At 36.2% G+C, this 17,791-nt stretch overlaps 2 protein-coding genes across 4 annotated transcripts; both read right to left on the minus strand.

Moving 5' to 3' along the window:
- Nucleotides 1–133: 133 nt before the first annotated feature.
- Nucleotides 134–9,487, minus strand: LOC127938902 (chromogranin-A-like). 2 transcript variants are annotated; one of them, XM_052535816.1, is made up of 8 exons: nucleotides 9,231–9,487; nucleotides 8,426–8,475; nucleotides 7,043–7,136; nucleotides 5,488–5,556; nucleotides 5,150–5,233; nucleotides 2,744–3,037; nucleotides 869–1,209; nucleotides 134–755 (listed from the first exon to the last, which is right to left on the minus strand). In XM_052535816.1, the coding sequence occupies exons 1-8, from the start codon at nucleotides 9,274–9,276 to the stop codon at nucleotides 672–674; spliced, it is 1,062 nt and encodes a 353-aa protein (XP_052391776.1). In that variant the 5' UTR covers nucleotides 9,277–9,487; the 3' UTR covers nucleotides 134–671. The 2 variants fall into 2 exon arrangements, with proteins under 2 accessions (XP_052391776.1, XP_052391775.1); XM_052535815.1 differs by having other exon boundaries at nucleotides 869–1,221.
- A 2,179-nt stretch (nucleotides 9,488–11,666) lies between these two features.
- On the minus strand, nucleotides 11,667–17,669 carry LOC127938651 (phospholipase B1, membrane-associated-like). 2 transcript variants are annotated; one of them, XM_052535417.1, is made up of 11 exons: nucleotides 17,401–17,669; nucleotides 17,130–17,194; nucleotides 16,834–16,924; nucleotides 16,516–16,574; nucleotides 15,918–15,985; nucleotides 15,765–15,808; nucleotides 15,512–15,632; nucleotides 15,313–15,364; nucleotides 14,727–15,203; nucleotides 14,162–14,253; nucleotides 13,919–13,956 (listed from the first exon to the last, which is right to left on the minus strand). In XM_052535417.1, exons 1-9 carry the CDS (start codon nucleotides 17,456–17,458, stop codon nucleotides 15,045–15,047), a joined length of 717 nt encoding a protein of 238 aa, XP_052391377.1. In that variant the 5' UTR covers nucleotides 17,459–17,669; the 3' UTR covers nucleotides 13,919–13,956; nucleotides 14,162–14,253; nucleotides 14,727–15,044. The 2 variants fall into 2 exon arrangements, with proteins under 2 accessions (XP_052391378.1, XP_052391377.1); XM_052535418.1 differs by lacking the exons at nucleotides 15,313–15,364; nucleotides 15,512–15,632; nucleotides 15,765–15,808; ... (3 more) ...; nucleotides 17,130–17,194; nucleotides 17,401–17,669 and adding exons at nucleotides 11,667–12,950; nucleotides 13,056–13,127; nucleotides 13,457–13,552; nucleotides 13,684–13,785 and having other exon boundaries at nucleotides 13,875–13,956; nucleotides 14,727–15,037.
- Nucleotides 17,670–17,791: the final 122 nt, after the last annotated feature.

The following is a 17,791-nucleotide window of genomic DNA, read 5'->3' on the forward strand; positions in this document are numbered from 1 at the left end:
TAATTTTTTTCTCTTGGAGACAGAAAAAAAACCCTTTAAAATAACAAATGAAATGAAATGGACAATAAAACCAAACTTAAGCATTGATAATTCTTTGACTGATTGTTTATCTGCTGTATGGGACTCTTTGAGATTTAGTTTTTTTTTTTTTTTTTGCACATTGCATGGAATCAGATTGAAACACTTGTTTTTTTTTTCATCTTTATTTATTTTCTTGAATCCCAAAAAGCATTTAACTACAGTGTCACCATATCTAATAAAAACATTATTGCCGACGGATCATAAGACTCCATAATATCAGGAGCAACCTTTCATATATGTATCCTTATGTATATTAAAATCTCAACCTAGTGTGATAATTGACAGTGGCTAAAACTTTACATTAAATGTACTCAAATGCCCAGATTTCTTCAGGATGCTAGCATAATAAAGCAAAGCGGAGGAGCTGGGAGAAAAAGTTAAGGGACCTCTAAATGTTTGACATTAGAGGAGTTACTTTGAGGTTTCATATTTTACACATGGAGGGAATGAGCAGAGAATCTGCGGCGCTGAGATAAGAGCTTGCACTGCTGTGGACTGAGCAAGAGGGTGAGAGCCTCATCTCCAGTTAACATGCCTTTCTACTGAAGGAGAGATGATGGGCGAAGTGGAAAGAGAAGAGCTGGAGCGGCTCAGCCTCGTCTCAGATCATGAAGTTTCTGAGCCACACTCTCCAGTTCAGACTCAATGACAGCCAGACTTTCAATCTCAGCATCCTGATGACACAAGAGACAAATTCAGGCCATTAATTAATTTTAAAATGCTACTTTTGTGCTCCACAACCTTTTTAACCTTTAAGAAAACAGGTTAGGGCACCTAGGTTTCATACCCCTGTCTTTCTGCCGCCGCTGCCTTCTTCGTCTCGCTTGTCCTGTGCATGAGTCTGTGCCATGAGATGCAGCTCCTGCTCCTCTGGGCTCCTCCACAGCTCGCCCTCTTGATCTGCTCTCTCCTTAGAGTGGTGTGGTGATTCCCTGTGCTCATCCAGTTTTGGGCTTGCCTCTACTCTCTTATGGGACACTTTTCTCACACGACTCCAGCGCTTCACTCCAACCTCTCTTTTCTTCTCCTCCTCTTCTTTTGAATGTGTTCTCTCTGTTTCAGCTCCCTTGTGCTCCTTGCTGTCCTCCATGATGAACTGTTTCACGTCGGGATTTGATTCATGATCATCTGTGGCAGGAACTAAGTGTGGAAATGGAACAAAGTTAGAATTTTTATATTGTCTCTTCTCTATTTTCTCTATCTCAGTGTCTTCTCTTTCATTATTCTACACACACACACACACACATTTACTTCAGTGCAGCATCAGCAAACCCAGCACTCTTCTTAATGAAACGCTTTCTCTTGCCAACTCACGGCTCACTGCTTGATGCGTCTTATCCTGAAATATAAGCCCCTGTCCTGTCCATCTATCTGTACTAATGAACACAGATTCCCAAATCATTGCTTCTGTTAACAAACACACTAATGCAAAGTCACCTAAAATGTTTGCCATTTTTCACCAAGTTCCTCTGAGATCTGAGGGCCACTTTTAACAAGCTACAGGCAGCTGGTTGATCTGGATGGCCTCCAGCATCAATTATTGAATCGATCCAGCAGGCCACAGCGCAGAATGGATTTCATTTCACAGAAGGCGGTGCTGTCACACCGGCCTGTTCATGGAGCACTGCTAAATTCCTCTATCAATCCTCATTCCCCATCCCTCCTAACCCTTTTAACCTCGCTGTGTCCTGCTGTTATTCCCAACCTCTTCAGTGAAATAAGTTAGTGCCTGTTAAATGAATTTCTCCGTGGACATCCCTGTTACTCACAGTCACACTTTACTCAAGGAGTAGTGATTGTGTTGCTATTGATCATGTAGGCGAGTGACACACCGTTAGTGGGAGCACTATGGCTATTTGTTCATCTGCTGGGCTTAAAGCTGTCCACACTTGATCATGGATGGATTATGATACTTTGAGGCCATTCATGTCTACAATGCACTGGCCAAATAACAACTGTAACTATACTAAATACCTCAATTGTGAAGAAAACACAAAACACTAGCAGTGAATCAAAAACATACAGCGCAATCAGTGTAGCCTGGTTCTTGAAATGAATGGCTCTTTTGAGTCTGTTCTTTTAATAAATATTTACAAATTTAAAAAAGTTATCAGTTTGAAACACTGCCTTGTGTTATTTACAGCATTTGCAGAGAGATACTTTTTTCATATTTAAGCTAAGTGGACATTATGGCTGGAATACACCCAAATGAATGAATCTGAATCAAACTGGAATGAAATCGGAACTGAATTGAAATCTAATTTAATCCAGAGTGTTGGAATCTGAATAAATCAGGAAATCTAGTAGTGTAGAACATCAGTGTATTCTGATGGCTCTGGAGAGGAGTCTGGAACAAGTGACATTTCTCATCTCTTTGTGTATTTCACATTGTGGCAGTAGCTTCTGGCACACATCCAAGCACTATTCAGCCATATAATGTACATCTGCAGAGGCTTGTTTCCAGGTATCGAGCCATAGCAAGCTTCTCAGCAGGAGGTCCCTGAATTTGAGAGGTCCCAGGCCTTTCATCCGTTATTATTACACCTAATCTACAGTCAGAATATTGCTTATTACATTATATCATAATGAATAAGGCTTTCAACTCAAAGATAAACTCAGAAAGTAGCACATATGGCATGCCACATATCACATTCATCATTACCATCTTTATGGTAAGCCGGATCATTTTCCTTCTCCTTCTCCAAGCTGGAGTGTTTCTTCTCCTCTTGTTTCGCCTCCTCCTGTGACTCTCTCTTCTGCTCTGAGTTTATGGAGTTGGAAATGTGATTGCTAGGACTCTCATCTTCTTCTTCACGCTCCTCTTCCTCAGCAATCTGGTCCTGTTTTTGAGACTCCTGCTCTGTTTCCTCACTCTCTCTGGAGCTCTTCTCTCCTGCTCCTCTCTTCTGCGCATCTTCTTCTGGTTTATCCAGGGCAACTAACATTGACTGATCATCTGTAGAATGGTAAAGCATTAATTATATAGTATTACTCTTTCATTCAGATTTGTGTTTTTTCAAAGCTTTCTGGTGCATTCATATATTATAATCAATTCATATATTCATATAATGAAACAAACAAACAAACAGATAAATGTGAAACATTTTATTCAGACTTGGTTTGGTTCAGAAGCCAGAGCCTTCAGGTTTGATTCATATATGAAATATAAAGTGACATATAATTAAGATATGTTTTCTTTTAGGAAAAATACTTCAGGTTTGATTCCTCAGTAAAACTTTACAATAAGGTTCATTAGTTAACATTAGTTAACTATTTTAGTTCACATGAACTACGCATGAACAATACTCCTACAGCATTTATTAATATAAGCTAATGTTCATTTCATAATGCATTATTAAAATAAAAAGTTGTGCTTGTTAACATTTTTTATTGCACTGTGAATTAACATGAACTAAATATTTTCATCAACTACCATTAACAAAGATTAATTAATACTATATTAAATGAATTCTATTAGTTAATACATTAACTAACATTAACTAATGGACCCTTAATGTTAAGTGTTACCAATTATTCTATGATGATAATCTCATAATAAAAATAGAATGAATGAATGAATATATGAACAAGTAAATAAATAAATGTGAAAAATAATGTGGGATGTTCTCTTATTCTGATTTATTCAGGATAATACAAATAATCACAAAATGATTGTGAATTAAATAATGTGTGTTATTCTTTTATTGAGATTTGTTTCTGTTTCTTTTGGGTCTTGATGGTATTTAGGTTTGATTGATCTGATGAAATCTGCTACAGTGCCTTTTAATGGAAGTGGAACAGACTGGCTTTTCTTTGGATCAATCTGTCTGACATCAGCAGTGCAGTACTTGCAAAAGAACATATAGATGGTGTGTTAACCTCTGGAAAATGACTGACTGCTTAACTCTCTGAATAAGGAGAGTGGCATGGCTTTATATGAGTCGAGTTGGATACACTGCTTAGGATGAAAATATATTTTCAGATCATAGAAATAGATGACACAATTTTCAAGGTCAGCACTTTTGAATGCGGTCAGATGAAAAGTACACTGACAACAACCCACTCACAAATTAAGGGGTAGATTAAAACATAATCAGTGTTTCACTTGACTCTGACACTAAGTACTGAATGATATTTAGCACCCACACACTTGTGCCCACAGACTTGAGCTATTACATACTCAATACAGAAATCCTGGGTGGTGGTTATAAGAAGTTTTACAAGCTCAGGATCATACAATTTCACAAGCAAAAAACGATTCATACTAGAGAGACAGATGTGCCCTCTGCCCTGATCCTGTCAAAATGCAGCAAAGTGCAGCTCTATAGAGCAGAACACAGTGATTCACAGTTAAATGTGCTTTAAGAGTACTGGATGACTGTACTCTGTCCTTTGAAGGGTGAAAAGCAATGCTTAATCAAAGTAGCATGTTTTCTAAGAGTATAAGATTAGAAGAAACTCTCATCTTTTCTCTCGTAAATGCAAAGTATGTATAAGGCTGCACATAAAAGTTATATATATATATATGCTATATATATATATATATATATATGCTACCTTGAATCAACAAACAGAACTAACAATTATTGCTAAATGTGTGACTGAATCATATAATAACTTAATTAATAATATTGATAGTTCATCGTCTAGCTGACTACGTCTTGTATTATTATTATTATTTGTATTTTTTCTAAAATCCTGTCAAATGTGCACAAACTACTAGCTACTACTAAATATTGTAGAAACATAATTTTCTGTAAAGTTGCTTTGTAACGATTTATTTTGTAAAAAGCGCTATACAAATAAACTTGAATTGAATTTAATTGAATTGAATATATGGTTGCTACAAATAATACCACATGAAAAACAAATCATATTGATATTATTAACATATATACATATACAAAATTTACTATTGTACTTTATAGGTAACATATATGGCAATATTACTCTTGATATAGGGCAATATATGTCATGTGTAACATTTCTGTATGGGAATATAAAGAAAGAAATAAAGATGTAACAGACTTGCATAGAGTCATGTGGCAATTAAATGGATTCATCTCACCTGCAGTTTTCTTCATGTCTCTAGAGAGGCTGGTCACATGATCAGGTGTGTCTCCTGGGTGTTTCTGTGCTCTTTCACTGGCTCCTGAGAAGCAGTTTGGTTGAGACACGGTCACAAGTGGACATAGTATTTTCTTGGCAATAAAACAGAATCTATGGATTCTCTATCAGAGTTCATCAGCAGTGTTTTACAATTACCTGCTCTACATTTCAAATGACTTACTGCTGCCAAAAAAGCCATTAGCAGCCAACTATCATTCTGCTGCCATTAGCATTCCTCCAATAGAAACAGAGTTGGCTCATGCTGTCCCAGTCGGACCTGGAGCATCTGCCTCTTACCTTCCACAGCGATATCTTGCAGCTCTTGAAGAAAGTTACGGTGGCGCAGGATGCTCACAAGCCTGTCATCTGGAAAATACACAGTACACCTCACACACAGTTCCAAACTCCAAACCCTATTTTTTGCAGTCAGCACTTTACTTTATTTTTTATAAATGATTTGCATTAATTGCCCTGAAATGTACTGCCTTCTCTTGAGCAGCACTATTAATCATCAGGCCCGCTGAGAGAGAAGAAAGAAAGTTAAAGCAATAAAGAGGGGGAGAGGAGAGATTTGCATTGAATTAACGTTGAGTCAAGCGTTTCCTTCCTGCTGACCGACAAAGAGTGAATGCAGAGTCGGCTGCTCACTCTGTGGCATTGCTATTCACTCCACTCCTAACTTTCTCTCTCAAAATGTCTGTCACCTTATTTCTCTGCCAAGCTTCTTTACAATCTGTTTAAGTCATGGTAGAAAACTGACAGCTGCAGTTGCCAGAATATTACTGCAAAAAAATACAGAATATATTACAATTTTATATTATTACAATTTTAGTTTGAGTTATTTTAGTTCATCAAGTTAAACTAAATGAGAAATGTTGCCTTGGCAACCGACTGAAATAAAAACAAAAAAATTTTTTTTATATAAATTTCAGTTAACATTTATTTATTTTTAAGCAGTGATTTTTACATTTTTAGTTTCAGTTTTAGTTCACTATGATTACCGTACTGTATATTTTACAGTTACTAACTGTTTTTTAATAATACAATTTTAATGCACGAACATATTTGAACTATTTAATTATTTTTCTTACTGTATTAATAATAAAAATGGGGGTTTAAACATTATAATTGAAGCAATATTTTTATAAAATTCAAATTAAATGATATATGTTTTTATTAATGTTATAATAATATTTATTATTATTATTATTATTATTATCTAAAATATAATACCATTTTGCTGTATTCAGTAAGGTAATTAACAGTTAATTAATTGTTTTATTATTGCAATTTACTATACATTTCATATTAAAAATATTGAGGTTTGTACAGTGTATTAAAGAAATTCAGCTTTTCGCAAATTATCGGTCCTCCTCTCTATTTCTGTCAGTCTCTGTCCTTCACTAGACTCACTGTGTAAGCCTCTCATAGGGTGTTTGATTTCACTCTTGTAAACCTCATCTCAGTTACAATACCTGGCTGTCTAATAGAAAGATTGATTTTCTTACTATTAAAGTATCAAGGAAAAAAAGACTCTGCAATGTGACTGAACAGTGCACGACCAAAACTTCACACTTTTGACTCCTTCAGTCTCAAACTGTGTTCCAAAGATGAACAAAGGTCTTATGGGTTTGGAACGACATGAGGGTGAGTAATTAATGACAACATTTTTGGGTGCACTCTCCCTTTAACTTTTATAAGACTATAAGAAACGTGCAGCCACACCAGCAATGATGGCATAGATTGATCATATCAGGAAGATCACTGCTGATGATAAGAAATAAGTGCACCCAAGTGCAGCTTAATATATGGAAATAATAGTAGTCCAGCTGTCACTAATGCAGGCACTCACCAGTGCTGAGGGTTTCAAGACAATCCTGGGACACTGGGATGGGATGAGACTTGGACAGAGCATCTGCAATTACTTCCACAATACACGTCATCACCTATAAAAAGACAGAGAAATATCGGGATAGGGAATTATGTAAATTAGGAGTTGGTGACTTATTTAAATGTATTTTTTAAAAAGGAGTCTCTTATTTTCATCAAGGCTTTTTGGTAACACTTAAGTATAGGGTCCAATTCACACTAATAACTAGTTGCTTATTAACATGTCTATTATTAACATATTGGCTGTTTATTAGTGCTTATAAAGTACATATAATGCATGACATCCACAATCCTATCCAATACCTTAACTTAACAACTACCTTATAAACTATTAATAAGCAGCAAATAAGAAGTTAATTGAGGCAAAAGTCATAGTTAATTGTTAGTTAATAGTGAGAATTGGACCCTAAAATAAAGTGTGACCGGCTTTTTTTTTAATTAAAAATACAGTAAAAAAAAAAGTAATATTGTTAAATATTATTAAAATTTCTCCAGTCTTCAGTGTCACATGATCCTTTCAAATATGTGTTTAAGAAATGTAATGCATCCTTGTTTTTAAACGGTAGTGTGTGTATATGGACTCCACACACTCATGAGACCAATGTGACAGAGGACAGAGATGCAGCATGCCAACACTATCTCAAAACCCCCCATATCTAGCCATCCTTACTGTCTTACATTTCACTTTCAATCAATGTCATTTCCTCCTCGGTGCTTTCAACTCTCTCGTCTGTCTCTGCATATTGTTTGGCGCCACATTCCCCCAAAGTCAAACATTTCTCTGCTGTCAGGGAAAAACAGCCCCTCTCAGTAAGGCCAAAGTGTTGCTGAAATGGCATTATCATTTTACAGAGAAGAACTGCATCTGTTTGCAGCTAGACATGGCCAATGTCCTTCCCCCCAATACTTCAGATTTGCACACATTTCTGAATTTTCTAGTGTCAAAACACACCCTCTCTTAAGGCGTTTCTCATCGGCAAGGATAAGAAATAAGCATATGACCAGCTCAGCTAAGATAAGTGAGCACAACCCAACTTCAATTTAAGTTTAAATTCAGTTCATCATAGTTTAAAAGCACAGTTTTTAGTCATCTGTAGTTGGTAGCCTCCTCTGAGTAAGCACACATGGCACCAGCTGTCACTAAATAGAAATCATGTTGTTGAGTCACTGTCTCACTTATGCTGCTTTCCTCCACACTTCCTGACAGCATGGACTATGGCTGCTGCCGTTCTGTGCATCCTTATGTTCCAAAAGGCTGCTCCACATACACATTAAAATAATACTGCAGTAGTGAAGCTAAACTCAAACATTTTGTTTGTTAAGACAATGATTTATAAATGCATACCTTCACATCCTTATCATCCATGTGACCTGGAGAAACAGGTACCGAGAAGACTAGAAATAGACAGATAGCTATGATAAGCAAAAACACAGTACTATGAAAATTATAATAATAATTATTATTATTATATTACAAACCAACCTATACTTAACCTGGGTTAACTAAGTGTCTTTATTTTATTTTTTTGACCCTGGGTGAAAGCTAGTTTTAATATTTTGGTTAAGTAACAAAGGTAGGCGAGTCGTTTAGCAACAGACAACCAATCATAAACTGTTTAGAGCTCAACTCATTAAATATTCATGTTCTTTGTACAGTCGCAGAAACTTGCACGCGCTGTTTGTAATCTGAGGGAAACCGTTAAAATGTCGAACAACGACGGTAAACGGTAGGTTATAAAACAACCAGAGTGGATCTACGTGGGTAGATTTACACAGATACAGTAGAGATGCGGGTTATTAAAACTGGTCGCTTGCTCTATTGTCTAATTAATGTTAATGACTTTATACATATGTAAATAAGAACGTTAACCCCGGGATTATAATGCGAAATAATTACTAAAGACGAAGTAGGCTATTACTACAGTAAAGGATGTAACAAGATCAAGCACGATTACGTTGTGAAGTGTGAAAAGCCTTTTGTGCTCCTCACAAGTGTTTTATCCGCTGTCCTTGGTGCTGACAGAGACATACAGCTCACATGAATTAAATGTACAGTCAACAGAATCAATACATCATCCAAAATGCCACTAAGTATTCCCAAAATAACTTAACGGGTTATGTGGTTATTTGTATACATCTTGCACACTTACCAAAATTCACCAGCAACACGAGAGCAGCGCATCCTCGTGCGATCATTTTCGTAACGCGAAGTGCAGGCAACCGTTCTGTTTAAAAGTGATGAACCGTCGAGCAGGAGGAAAGCGAATGAACGTTAGTGCTTTCCTTTACTCGGAGTGGATGAAAACACTGGCTGATTTATGGATGCATTATGCGCAAAAGGCGCCTGCTCTTATTTGTTTCTCCGGATCACAACGCCTCAATGTCACTACTCACTACCGCAGCGATGCCGCCTTTATATAGAAGACTTGATGGAGAGGAAATGACATCAGTATGAAATACAGCTGCTTAGTTCACATCCACTAAATGGTATAGGAAAAAAGTTTACAATAATATTAATTATTATCATAAGCATATAAGGATGCAAACAACTGCTTTAATTTTCCTTTAATTTCTGATTTATTTAAATATATTATTTATAGCACTTCGTAATAGTAGGCCTTATTCACAATATATAACCTACTCAGTATATAAGTAGCAGAATGCTTTTCAATATTTGGGGTCCCATGTTTTGTAGAAGGGTGTGTTGGGTCATCCCCCCTAAATTTTCTCAATTTAAAATGCATCATCACATCATTAATCCTTATAGTCTGCTGATGGTTTGCTTGATTTTTTACCTATTAATATTCAAAATTCAATATTCAAAATTCAATTCATATTCAAGCAAAAGCATAAGCATCTTCTTATTATAACATCAAACCTGGAATTCCAAATCTAGGCATTTCAAAACAAGGCTGTAATTCTTTTTGTTTTTAAATATAATCTGGGTCAAAACTGCTTTAGGATATGTCATGTCACTCAGATATATCACCCACACAGATGTCTTATTAGCTGAAGTTTCATCAAGATCCCATGCATTACTCAAATAAAATGTATTTGAGCACATCAAGATCATGATTTCCATTAAAATATCTGTCGAGTAAAATATTAAAGTAAAAAACATCACATCATACAAATGTGTTCCCTAATGAAGCTGGCTGTTTGGCATGAATCTTTTTGTTGAATACCAAACAGAAGTCGGTCAGGAGCGCCTGCTATTCAAACAGAAAGTAATTCAATTAGAAAAGGGACTGCATTAAACATGGACATACAGTAAATGATGGACCTCAGGGGAACCATATGTGATTCCTTCACCAACTAATTTATTGAGCACAGTAAAGATGCTCTAGAAAGAGAGTGGCAGAGGATGAAAGAGAGTAAATGTGAGCAGGAAGCAGATTATTAAATACGCAAGAGCATCATGCAATTACTTACTGTACGGCATTAGCTATAGCTCCTCACATGCAGATCTGATAAAACGTTTCATCTTAATTATTTGTTTAGCACTCATTCTCTTATGTTTAATAGGTTGCTTTGATGGAAAATGGCTTTCTTTGTTAATTGCAATACATGGATAAATGTCCTTGTAGCTCATGAAAACAGTATATCAGCCACACATTGTGCATCTAAACAAGCCATTCAGACTTCATTTATCATATTATTTATAGGCTACCTTTGTGGGCTCTGATCATTTGCACCTTAGAAGCAGCTGTTTACACATTTGACCCCTGTTGGGGAAAATGATATTGACTTAAACAGATACATTGCAGAAAGGCAAGAAATTTGAGCCAGCAGACATGTTGACCATTGATTTGTAATGAGAAGATAATGCAATTTCTCTATTCTGGACACACTAAAATTGAATGAAAATCGAACAATCAGTAGGAGTATAGGAGTACGTGCTTGTGATGTATTGCATCTAATTTCCTTCAGAGAGGAAACAATGTATGGCTTCCTGTTTGCATCATTTTGAAATAGACCAAAAAAAAAAAAAAAAAAAAAAAAGAACATACCACTTGTCACATTTGCTCCTGAGTTTTGCCATCATTTTTTCAAATATTTAAGTTATATTAAAAGGCATAAATTCAAAAATTTCCCTGCGGAAAAAGGTAAAACTATACATTGTGGTTTTATTCAGCCATGTATTTTATTCAACCAGATATATTTAATAATGTACAGGGTTGAACAAAATGAGTAATTTGCTTATCTATCTACCCAGAGGACAATGTACTTATGTGCAACCAAAATGTTCCACTCAAAACCCTGCTGTAGGAATGATAATAATAAAAAAGTTCTCATTTTTGAAAGAAATGCTTCTTTTGTGATCAAGTTCAGTTATTTTTGACCATGATAATAAATTATCCATTTAATAAATTAGTCAATTAGCCACAAAAGTAGTTTCTCAGAGCAGTGTTAAACCAATTTTTTTTTGTATTATGCAAAAAAAAAAAAAAAAACTCTAATCAAAGGATCTCCCAGTAAGGTTTACTCATAAACAACAGTTCATAACTATGAATTAGTTAAAAGTCAATTCATAAGTGAAACAGTACATTCATAAATAAGCCTTAAATCCACTCTTGTGATCTTAGGGATAGCAAATAATCAACCGAATGAGCTTATATTTTAAGCATCAGTGCCAAACATTACTCCCTGTGGCAAAATATAACATCTGCAAATAGTTTCTTTTGTAGGGCACTTCTTTTAAAAGGCTTTTAAACAGAAACACAGGCTAATATTAGCAATCCTAGACACTGACAGTTCTGAGGTATAAAGTGGATCAAAACGCATCTGCTTTGAATGATAATGTTTATGCAGCACTCACGCAGACAAACAGACTGATAAAACGAACATATTTATTACATAAATGTGAAGAAACCACCAATATAATTCCATTACTATAATCATTTGTTTGTTTGTTTCCAAAAATCTTTAGGAGCTGCTAAACACCTTTAAGTACAACTATAAAGACAGGTTCTTTGATTGGTAATGAAGAACTTTCAGCTGTACAGAAAAAGCATATCTTAAGTAAAAACATACTTTCAAAGAAAAAAATTGAAGTAAAACAGATAAGTGCCCTTAATGAAAGCTTTATTTGAGAAGACCAAAAGCACTTCTCATGTTGCAGCATCCAAAGCAATTATCGTAATACTGTGGGCATGAAGAAGCTCTCAAACGGTTTACTTTCACCATGCTCTCGAAGCAAAACAGTTGTTCTCACACAACAATCAATTCTTTTATCTTCACAGGCTTAATGAGTTTACAGGATGACCTCTGGCCATTTTATTCAAACCATCCGGAAATAGCTTACACAGTTACCTTTCATACCTAAATTTATTATAGCAACATTACGTAAGCTAAAAGTGGCTTTGCACCTGCTCTTGTGCTATTTTGGTTTGGTATATCAAAAAAAGGTTATCACATGAGCATATATTTTTCTATTCTGAGGTTTCAATATTCCCATTTCCATTGCAACTCAATTAAATATAATATTGACTGTAACCACGTCTTCATATTTAGCCAACTCCAGTTTCCTGTTCATCTTTGATAACTTGTTTATCTTTTACTCCCTCATTATCAGTTTTACCATAGATCATCCTGCAGTGGCTCAAGTCACAGAACAGATCCTCAATGCTTCAGAGACCATCAAAGCAATGATATCCAGCCAAAGTAGGACATTGGGTGGGCAGACATGATGTACCACAATACTCCATATGGATGTCCTACAAGGAGGCCAGATTAACAGCCAACCACAGTGGAAGGAAAGCCAAGATGAGGTAGAGAACAATTAGTCTGATGCCAGCTGACTGGGGCATCTCAGGAAGTGATGGGCCTGATTTTACAACACTGGGTCTGGTGTAAATGTACGGATGACTCTGGGATTCATGAAAGACATTTAAAGCACGTAATAATTGAATTAGCATCATGTAATTACAGTGACATAAGGGCAAAATAAAATTACACTAATAATAATTTCTTACCACAGGGGGGCAAATGAGCTCAATAGGGTTTGAAAAGCTCTCCACCATGAACTTCTCCCCCTCAAGTTGAAACTTGGCACACAGGAAATAAGAGAAAAGATTTTAGAATGACATACCGTGCCTGTATGACAGTGACACATAATCAGAGATTGTGCCTCAAATGAGCTGTACTGCTCATAGTGGGTTTTTTTCTTTACTATTTTAATCAGTTTTCTTTTCTTTTCAATTTTATTTTATATTATATACATTTTATATTTTCGTAATTTTATAAGATTTATATTTTAAATAGTTTGATTTTATATTTTCGTAATTTTATATGATTTATATTCTAAGCATTTTATGTGTTTTTATGTGTTGTATTAGATTTTTTTTGTGATTTTGTTCAGAGTTAAAGTTGTTACCATGTTGTTCCACAGTCCCTTGGCTAGCTCCTCATGTCCTTTCATGGTGAAGTGGAAACAGTCCGGAGTAAAAAAGCTCATGTCAATCTTCCCATTCTAATCAGAGAAAAATATAAAGCACAAATTCAAATTAAATGGAAACATTACAATTTAAAACTTAATGCAAAACTAGCAGCAAAGTGCTATTAATTATAGCAATTAGTAAACAGTCATTGGTCACTACTCACAGGGAGTCTTGGAGGATCTGCATGTTTCAGGAACGGCTGCAAAACTACAGCAAAGTCATTCTTAAAGAAGCGGTCAGTGTACAAGAGCTGCTCCAGTGCTTTCTGAGACAAACAATATGTCATTCAGCATCATATCAGCAAATTACAGATTAATTTTAGAACTGTGTAGATCATTGTGAAAGCAAACACACCTGGAATTCTAGGTTGACTCCAACAAGCTCCTTCAGATCAGCCGATCCCGCAGCTGGCTTGACCAGACAGGAGCAGAATGACCTGAATGAGAGATCAGAGCACTAAACAGGACAGAAATTATCCCGTAGCACTGACAATCGTCTTGAGCAAAACAGGCTTAATGTTGTTACACATCAACATTTAAAGACAGTTAAAAAATGACTAGCATTTTCAGTTTGCAGTCATCATCCAGGACACCACTTTCTCTCTTTGCTCGATTTTAAAAGCTTGATTTCATTTCCTGTACCTTTGGAGCAGACATCCTGGCGTGGGTTTCTGTACTTCCCTCAGGGTCTCCATCGGCAGTATCTGGACCACGTTCACTATCATTCGAGGCACCTGCAGAGGTCAATAAAAAGAAATTGTTCAAAAATATACTACAAAGTCTTCATTTATTTGATCAAAAATACAGTACAAACAAACAGTAATTGTGTTAATAACTGTTACAAGGCGAAATATCTGTTTTACGTTAATATATTTTAAAATGTAATTCATTCCCGTGCTTGTAACTGGCATTATTCCAGTCTTCAGTGTCACATGATCTTTAAGAAATTGTTTTAATACGCTGATCTGGTGCTCAAGAAACATTTCTTACATTTGTGCTGCTTAATGTTTTCGTGAAAACCTCATTTCAAGATTCTTTGATGGGTAGAAAGTTCAAAAGAACAGCATTTATTTGAAAAAACTTTTGTGTAAAAGTCTTTACTTTCATATATATGGTATAGTACATTCAGTTCAATCGTTTTTAAAAGAAACATAATATATTCATATTTCACAAATAATTTTTCTGCCCAAATCTAAAAAAAAATTACCTCATTCATCAGCATTTCCAAGGACACAGTCATGTAATGGACAAAGTTCTCCACTGAAAACAGGGACTGGGTGTATAAATAGAGAACATAAATTTAGAGGCTCCAAAAACACACTCCTACAGGACAATAAATCTGAATACAGAATCTTTAAAGGTCACTTCGGCACATTGACTATAGGCTAGAACAGTGTTTTTTTTTTTTTTTTTTAAGAAAACAAATTGCATGGACCATGCTGTTAATGATCATCTTTACAAGCATCTATGTGTTCACAGTCAATTTAACATTTATTTAAAGCTTCCTCTAGTTTCCGCTTTGACATCATGAACAAAATTTGTCAATACTGTAGAAGAATCTTCTGTCTGTAGTTTGCCAAAGAAACAGCTTTGTAAGCAATGCCTTGTCTTTGCAGTAATCACAGATGTCATTCATCCCAATTAGAATGGTCAACAGTTTCCAGTCCTCATCAAAGTCAATTTCCTGTAGCAAAAGATGGAAATAATCACAATAATGACAAGATTTCACCATCTGTATTTGTAGTTTTGGAAACGGCATATTCAAAAGCACTGTATCAAAATTATACACATACCTCATATGTTTTCAATGTATCAATCAAATGCCTGACTTGTTCAGGAAGATTACTAGGAAGACAACAAAATTCATACATCATTAACTGATCAAATAACACAGCAAAATTAAAAAGTAAAAACATCTTGATGGCATGTTTTCAAGTGTTTTATCTTTAACAACCATTTATGAAGAATGACTAATGATGTACTGGCATTTACAAGGTGTTGTGTCCGGTTACAGCCAGGTTAAATCCAGTCTCACAGAGGGGTGCTGGGGTCCCATGGACCGTCTTGGTTGGGGCAGGTCCCACTAAATGGGGGTTGAAGAGTCGAATGATGTCTACAACATAAGCACAGAACAGCCTGGGTCACTAGTGCAGTTAGCCTTTTTATCAAGAATTTCACAACCAAACTATGAAGATTTCTGGTTGTTAATGCTGAATATGACTGATATAAAGGCAAAAAGACGTACTTGCCAGTGTAATGACATCTTGAAAGGACCCATAGCCACCAATGCTGTTAAAATATGGAATAATCACAATAAAAAGAGCATTTTATTGGCAAATAGAAGTCACTTGATTACTAAAAGTAGCAGCCATACAGAAATAAAAAGTATTAGTGATACCTCCAAGACACGTGACGAAATTCAATAGGTATGCCAAGAACTGTGGTTGCATTTGCACCAATGGCTGTCTACAAGAGAGACAATTACTATTGTTAGAGATTATTATTATGACACTACACACCTGTATCATCAGTAACTGTATTAGTTACTAATTATTTTGTTATTGTTTTGCTTAAAGGCATAGTTCACACAAAAAATTTAATTCCATCATCATTTACACCATCATGTGGTTTCAAACCGTGACTTTTATTCTTTTGTGGAACATAAAAAGGTATTTTGAGAAATCCATGTTTGTTTTTTTGTTCGTCCAAACAATGAAAGTCAATGGTATCCAAAACGGCTTGGTTACCAGCATTCTTCATACGTTCTTTTGTATTCAACAGAAGAAAGAAAATCATACAGGTTTGGAACTACACGGGTTCATGACAGAATTGAGATTTTTGGGTGAATTATTCCTAGTTGTTTACTTCATTTTTGACCTATGAATGAGTGTGATTAAAGATAGTGTATAATTAGTTCTCTTGTCAGCTAACTAATGAACAGTGTCCATCAACAGTGCACTAAGTTGAAAAAGGAAAGAGTAAATAATCACACTCACTGTCAATGAATCCCCAAGGGCAGCGATCACTTTAATATCCGCTGCTTTCACCAGCTCGACTGCAATAGAGATGCAGTGAATCAGAAGATCAGGCACCAAAATATTATCAAAAAATTCTGATGTGATGAAGTTTGCCTGTGGCACAACAAGAGCTAACATTCATCAACAACGATAAACATCAGGACCTGGGTAAAAATGACCAAACGGCCTCACGTAGAAATGTGACTAGTACTGAAAGCTTGTATAAACAACTATGACCATATTGATCAGTAGTCTGATACACTACGTGGACAAAACACTGACCCTAGGCCATCCTACCTGAGGTGGGCACAGAAAAAGAGGGGCTCATGTCAGGACACATGAAAGGTGGGTGTTTGAAACTGACTGGCCTGGTCTTCTCAGGAAACTCCTATAACAAAATAACCAGCTGGTTTCTGTGATGTCACAACTAAAACATCATTCAAGCCACGGACCACACCATAAACCAACTGGAGGACTAAATGATGTTTACATTATGATTTATTACAGATAAACCAATCGGAAGGATGTAACATTTCAACCTGAAAACATGCTTGAAGACAAAAAACATTTCCAACACAAATACACAAACGCACCGTTCGAAGTGCTTCCTCGCTGTAGTGACTGAGTCCTTCTTCATATTCCAGTCTCCACTTATCACCTTGGAAAAAATGTTAAGATCCATGAGCAGTTTGGACTTCACAAAAGTCATAATATGACAGTCTGGCCTCCACTGACAAGCACAAAGGCCTCCAACACAGCTCCACGCAAACATCTCCTTCCTTCATCCTAAGTCAGTCTCACACATGTAACGTGGGCCCTGCGCTCCAGCTCATCTTCCCAGGTCTGGATGCTTCTAGCACTTACCTTTGACAGGACAGAGGACTAGCAAGCAGGTTGCCACGGTAATGAAAAGCCACTCCATGGTGGAGCGTTTCCAAGCGGATTAGCACAATGGATGTGCGTGTAGAGAGAACGGGGCCATTATATCAGTGCCCCTTTATCTCCCCCACCCAAAACAGCTGAGTGACGAAGTTCAGGCCCACCAACATAAAGCATGATCCAGGCGCACATGCAACTGCCAGAGGACTGGTGACCATTCACAACTTTAGAGAGCTTTAATGGAAGCCATGTCGCATTGGGGCCCGGGAGAAACAGACCCCCAGCTCAGTGCAGATCAGGACCAGGAACCCTTTCAGAGATGTTGTGCACACTGGATGTTTTTTTTGGACTGAAGGTCTAATTATGTTAAGATAGA

Source organism: Carassius gibelio, chromosome A20 (assembly GCF_023724105.1).
Source record: "Carassius gibelio isolate Cgi1373 ecotype wild population from Czech Republic chromosome A20, carGib1.2-hapl.c, whole genome shotgun sequence".
In the NCBI taxonomy this organism is placed as follows: Eukaryota; Metazoa; Chordata; class Actinopteri; order Cypriniformes; family Cyprinidae; genus Carassius; species Carassius gibelio.